The 6,885-nt window shown below is 34.6% G+C and overlaps 1 protein-coding gene across 1 annotated transcript in view; it reads right to left on the reverse strand.

The window, feature by feature from the left end:
- Positions 1–5,194: 5,194 nt before the first annotated feature.
- PLAA (phospholipase A2 activating protein) overlaps positions 5,195–6,885 on the reverse strand; it is a 37,498-nt gene continuing 35,807 nt past the window's right edge. Inside the window, exons 14-15 of the mRNA XM_007455922.1 lie at positions 6,743–6,878; positions 5,195–5,721 (exon numbers count right to left, since the gene is read on the reverse strand). Coding sequence (XP_007455984.1) covers positions 5,195–5,721; positions 6,743–6,878 — 663 coding nt within the window. The remainder of the gene's footprint in view (positions 5,722–6,742; positions 6,879–6,885) is intronic.

A 6,885-nucleotide genomic window follows, 5' to 3' on the forward strand; every position in this document is an offset into this window, starting at 1 on the left:
TTAAATTCATCTGTTCTTTGCAATGCTGCTCAACTGGTTGGTTTTAAATACAGTTGCAAACCATTGAGTAAACATTGCTATATCATATGCCTTAAATGTAGAGTGATGTTATCTCTATTACATCTTATCTAATGAAAATATCATTGCCACTTGGACATTATACTTTTCTGATTTATTATAAAATGTCCAGGAAACCCAGGGTCAAGTTTTAAGTCCCAGGAATTCATCTTAGGCCTAGCATCAATATCAGCTTACCTACTTTACAGAAGTATGTTGGTCAGCTTTCTCCTCTAAAACTTCCATTACCCACCTTATTCTGAAGGCTATTTTCCTCCATGACAGGCACGAGTGGTTTACTTTTGCCCTCAAAGTCAAGATCCTGCCTCTCTTAGTATCCTTGGAAAACAAGCATCCTAATTTCAAATATTAAACAAATAAAACCTGATAACCACTTTGGGAAGCAGACAGGTGGAAAAATATTTAAGAACAAGAAAACTTTAAAAAAATGTCCCCCTCCAAAAAAAATGTTCGCCCATCTTTGTTGAGATGGTAACTAGAATGCCAATTATACCATGTTTATTCTCCTAACGTCCTTTAGTCAAGCGAAGGAAAACATCATTAAGGAAGCTCAGATATGATGCAATCAAGTAAAAAAACAAACAAACAAAAAACAGGTACTAATCACCTGTGAATATTGTGGCCACAATAGTCTAATTTCAATCTACCCAAGCCTTTGGATTTAGCTTTCTGTTTATAGGAAATAGGTGTGGCAGGCAAATTCTAAGAGGGCCACCAAAGATCCCTCTCCCTGGTATTCATAACCTTGTGTAATCCACTTCTCTTGAGTAATTTACTTCCAAGCAATAGAGTATCTTGATGTTGAGGGGATGTCATGTTTGTGATTAAATTATAAAGATTCTTGTTGGTCCTGCTAGCAGACTCTCTCTTCCTGGCTTTGATGAAGCAACTGGCCATGTCAGGGAGGCCCACCAGGCAAAACTGATGGCAGCCTCTGGCCAACAGCCAGCTAGGAACTGAGGTCCTTAACTCAGCAATCAAAAAGAACTGAACACTAACTATGTAAGTGAGCTTAAAAAAATGCATCCTTCCCCAGTCCAGCCTTCAGCTGAGACCCCCAGCCTTGGTGGGCACCTTGATTGCAGCCTCATGTGAAACAAAGCAGCAGAGGAACCAGCTAAGTTGTGGCAGGATTCCTCACTCACAGAAAATTTGAGATAATAAATTTGTGTTATTTTAAGTCACTAAGTATTGAGGTAATTTATTAAGCAACAGTAGATAATACAGTAGGGTTATAAGAATATTTTTTACAAATACAAAATGGGAGTAGTTAACATTCTGGATTGGCCAACACACTTCAAAGTCAATGATTAAAAAAAAAAAAAAGAGAGATAGAGGAACTGTTATAGATTAAGAGATCAAAGAGCCATATAACCAAATAACTAAATTCAATACATAAAACTTGAATTTTTAGATTAGATCCTTTAGAACAAAAGTTATAAAAAACATTCTTAGGACAATGAGGAAATTTGAATATACACTGGATATTAGATGTTATGAAATTACTAATTCTTTTAGTATGTGGTTATTAATAAGAATATTCTTTAAAATGTTTTTTTCTTAAAAGATGCATAATGAAGTATTTAGTTGATAAGTGTGTTATTTGTAACTTATTTTAAAATAATTTCAAATGGAAGTATTAACAATAGAGATAAAGCAAATATGGCAAAATGTTAACAACTGCAGAACCTAGTTGGCAAGTCCATGAGTGTTCATTGTATGTATGAACATTTTCATTAAAAAATTGAAAGGAAACACATGGAAAAATGATGTTAAATGAAAGTCTTCAAAATTGTATTTATAATGACAACTACACTGTGTGCTACAGACTGAATGTGCCTCTTCAAAATATGTTGAAACATAATCTCTTACGTGATGGTATTTGGAGGTGGAGCCTTTGGGAGGTGATTAGATCATGAGAGTGGAGCCCTCAGGATTGAGGGGTCCCCAGAGAGCTCCCCCCTCCCTTCTGCCATGCAAGGACACAGGAAGACAGCATCTAAGAGCCAGAAAGTGAGCCTTTACCAAACACCAAATATGCCAGCACCTTTATCTTGGACCTTCCAGTCTCTGGAACTGTGAGAAGTAAATGTTTGTTGTTTAAGCCACCAAATCTATGGTATTTTTGTTGTAGCAGACTACAACAGACTGAAACAGACTGAGATACTGTGTATAATTTTCTACAGAAAAATGCACTAGAAATTAGAGTAATAATAAGTTATTTTTTAAAATGACTGAATAACATTTCCTATTCTCAGGTGGGTAATTTATATCTCAAGACCTCTAGAAAGGATGATACGTCACTAATGATCCTCTATACATTTTATTATTTTTTCACAAAATAACCATAGTATACAGTGGTAACTGCTAAGGAAGCCATAACCCAGTCTTATCCCCAGAATTATCTTTGTGAAGAAGGTTTTTAGCTATGCTTCTTCCATTATTTTAAGAAGATTATGAGGTAGATAAAAAAATTTTGTCACATTGTTATTTAATTATAAATTCAGCTAGTCATGAAAAATCATAACATGCTCGTTTTATTTATTTATTTATTGGCCACACCGTGTGGCATGGGGGATCTTAGTTCTCTAACCAGGGATCGAACCCTGCCCCCCTGCAGTGGAAGCGTGGAATCCTAACCACTGGACAGCCAGAGAATTCCCTAAAATGCTCATTTTTAAAAATGTAATGCCAGAGGGGGACTATAATAGTTAATGAATTAGAGACAATGATAACTTAGCTCTTTTGCAGGCAACTGTTTCTAATGCAATATGAAGAACATTCACTCCAAGACTTTTACCACTGGAGGTGATTTGGCAACATTTATCGAAGTTTAAAAATGTGCATTAACTTGACCCACCAATTCCAAGTATAAAATGTATCCGAAGGAATTAGTAAGAAACTTGTGAGATTTGCCATAGCATTGCTTGATAGCTGAAATAGGAAACAATGTCAGATAATAGGAAATGGGCACATCAATATAACATATTTATTAAGGTGGAAATATGTGTACTATATGTCAAGTTTAAAAATCAGGTTATTGAACAATGTGTATCATACGATCCTTTTTTTAAAAAATAAAACATGTTTACATACCAATTGATATGGCACAAGATGTCAAGAATGATTCTCTCTGGGTAGTGGAATTATAGGCAATTTTTATTTAATGTGTGTGTGTTTTATTCAATGAATGTGTATTTTTCTATTCAGAAAAAAATAATAAGGGAATCATGGAAAAAAGTAACTTAAAAAAATCTTTAAAACAATTAGATCACCACTTATCACTTAATCTTTCAAGTGGGATTTTTTTTCCTTTTTGCTAAACTGTATTTTGTAATTTTTCTTCAATAAACATGACATAACAGTATAATAAAAGTGGTTATAAAAACACTTGCACACTAATGGGAAGCAAACAGTGTTTACCATTTGCCACCCCTTACATTTTGAAGAGTAAACTCCTATTCTTAACGAAGACTTTACATCCTACCATTATTCAAAGGTACCTAGTATTTCAAAATATTGCAGATAAATTGTACTTACAATTGCATGCTAAACACAACATGTTAAAAAGAAAGCACTGTATTGTAAGCACTGAACCAGGCTGACCCAGTTACACTCTTAATGCAGTCATTTAACTTTGACTTAACCCCCTAAATCCCAATTCGACAAAAAGCAAAGCACGGGTAACTAATGGAAACAGCAAACAATATTTAACGTCTGGGTACACACCAGAAAATTGCAATTTAATACTTAGCAAAATACATATCCCCTCAATTTACATTTTACCCATTCTCTTTTGATATTCCAAAAGTTTTTCCTTGGCTTAATCTAGATAATCAAACCATTCCTCTCTCATTGGGGAGGAACTGTTCTTCTTAGACTGCAATTTGGCATTAAGCCAGGAAATTCATGGTTCTAAATATCATAAATGTTGGGAATGATGCTCACTATTTTAGATTAAGAATAGTTACACTTCTCTTAAGAAATTAAGGTTCTCTTAGACACAATAAATTATATAATTAATGGGTTGGTTCCTTCTTGATGTTCATTGCTAGGATGTTCATAGACAAATTTGTGACCCCTCCCTCTCTAGGAAGTATGTTATGGTTTGTACTTTTCCTTTTTTCCCATCATGATTCATCCCACTATCTTTACTTCTGAAAATAGAGATAACATCACCCTACATTTAACAGGATTTGGGAATTAAATATCCAAGTGTTTAGCACTATACCGGGACCATGTTAGAGGCTCAAAAATACTAATTTCCCATGACAGTCTCTCGACTTGCAAATAACAGTTTGATGTATTCTCGCTCGCTCAATTGCCTGATAATATTCAACACATTCCAAATTCCCTTTGATATAATGGAAATGACCAAAAATAGACAATCAGATATCGAAACTGGAATGAATAATGAAGTTACCTCAAATAGTGAAGGGGAAAAGAAACTGGATCATAAGCCTGTAGTCAATTTGGAGCTTCATCTGTCTGAACTGATACACATAACACAGCTTAGTAATTTGCTTTTACTTGAACTAAAAATGAGCCATCAAACAAACTTTCTATTTACAAAGGACTTAAATGAAGAAATTATTTTATATCTTTTCAATATATGGAATAATTTATAACAAATTTAATTTTAAAAATTCTAAAGTAGTTGTCCTAAAACAAAACCTTGAAATCAATCAGTGCTGTTGAAAGAATCCAGCAATGAAAATGAGTAGAGCAGAAATTAAATAAAAGACAACCACCAACAAGTAACAGTCTGGGGTATATAAGTAGTAAAGCAGATTACATAAATAAAAGCCCTTGTCTTCTCCTAGTTGGCTAAGGTAAGGGAACTACACCACTGTAGTTGTGTTGCTGTTGGTCATAGCTCATTCTTAATTTATATCTGAACTATTAAAAAACCTATCCCCATTACCCAGGAAAATTTCACAGTTCATCAGTGCAAAAATTTTATTTCTCCTTTGTTTCCCCTCCCCCGCCCCCACTTTACAAGATCTGAAATTTTACTTAATCCACAGCATTGTTTTCATCATCTGTAATCAGACACGTGAAATGTGAGAAAAAAAAAAAACTTACCAATTTAAAATCTCAGTCCCCAAGCCCACTGTTACAGTAAATTTAGGATAAGTCTACAGCATTCACTTACTTTAGCTGGTTCTGATACCGAGGCATACTTTTTTATTTGAGAATCAACGCCTAAAGATTTGGCTAATTGTACAGCGTTTGAATCATCACTGATAAGTGTCCCAAGAGCCACAAGAAGTCTAAAAGTGGCTTCCAGGTCTTGTACAACTTCCAAGACTGTGCTAATTACTGACAAGCACTGAGCTTTCCCTTCAATGTTATGGTCTTTATGAAAACAAACAGAATAGTTCAGGGTTAATGTAGCCAGAGCAATGTGAATGTTCTTATTGCTCCCTGATTTCAGTTCTATTGCATGGGACAGTAGTGATTCCCTCTGGGACATCATGAGCTTTTGTCCTGCCTGGCCAACAAAACAATTGCAAAAAGTCCTGAGAGCAAGCAGCTGGTTTGCTGGCTTTCCTTTAGGGTTCAGAAGACTGATGAGATGGCTGCTGAACCTGGGATGTTTAATTGATAACCGAAGAATGTCAAGTGCAGGAAAGACAATATCTATTGAAAAGAAAAATTCATTAATGTTAAAAAAACATTAAAAATCATATGCCTGCTTTACAAAATGTGTATAGTTCTGAAACTTGTGTTAACTGATTTTTCATATTTATAGAAACTGTATTTATTGCTACAAGATCACATTACTTTAAAAATATGGTAACTCTCCTGGGTTATTAAAATAGCTTGACATACAGTGAGTATTCAATAAATCTTTGTGCAAAGAATAGGATTGGGACCTTGCTTTTAAAAAATTCTAAAACAAGACCAAAGAATTGAGGGAAAGTTCTTCATAGGAGAATTCCAGTTCACAAATGACAACAGGATGCTTATTATACACATTGGTGGAAGGATTTATATTTAAGGGACTGGGTAGACACCATGTAAATGAATGCGCTAAACAACCTTAACATCATTAAAAGTGAGGAAAGCAGAAATTATGGGCCCTGTGATATAAAGGTAGTATGCAACATCATTTATAAAGGATATTCACCTGAAAAAAACTACTGAACCAGAATCTAATTATGTCTAGCAGGAAAAACAGAGATAGAGGAACACATTAAGTGATCAGCCAAATTCAAAATATAGGACATTTTGCAGGAAAAATGATTTTTTCTCCAATAAATCAATTACATGAAAAAATAATGGGGAAGAGGACACTTTTAGAATAAAAAAGAATTAACTAAATAAAAGGAAACATACTTATAGCAAATGTTTCTAGCCTATGTTTAACAGGTCAGATAGAGTTTCGTGGATGGCTTGCAGGGAACCCACAGATGCTCTGAAAGAGTATACAAAATGGTCCATGTATGGGATCATCCCATTACCTTCAGATTCTCTTAAGGTATGTGACCAGAGCAAGACTATGAGTTACAGTGGTATAGTGAATCCTTTTTGTGAAGTTTTTCCCCATGCGAATTTCAACTAACATGTCAACTTTTATTTAACCTAGAAACACCAGTAGTATGAAATTAAAAGATATACTTTCTGCTTTCTAGTTACATTTTAAAGAGTGTTTCTGTACCTTCAGGCCAATTAACAGCTTTCCATAAAATCTGAAGTTGCTGGGCTGTGGGTTTTTCTGAAGAATTATTACATATTAGAGACAGTATCTTTTCAAGAAGTACCAAGTCATCCTCGGTTAACTTCTTCTCTTCCGACTTCCGA

The sequence above is a fragment of the Lipotes vexillifer genome, unplaced genomic scaffold (genome assembly GCF_000442215.2).
Source record: "Lipotes vexillifer unplaced genomic scaffold, Lipotes_vexillifer_v1.1 scaffold644, whole genome shotgun sequence".
In the NCBI taxonomy this organism is placed as follows: Eukaryota; Metazoa; Chordata; class Mammalia; order Artiodactyla; family Lipotidae; genus Lipotes; species Lipotes vexillifer.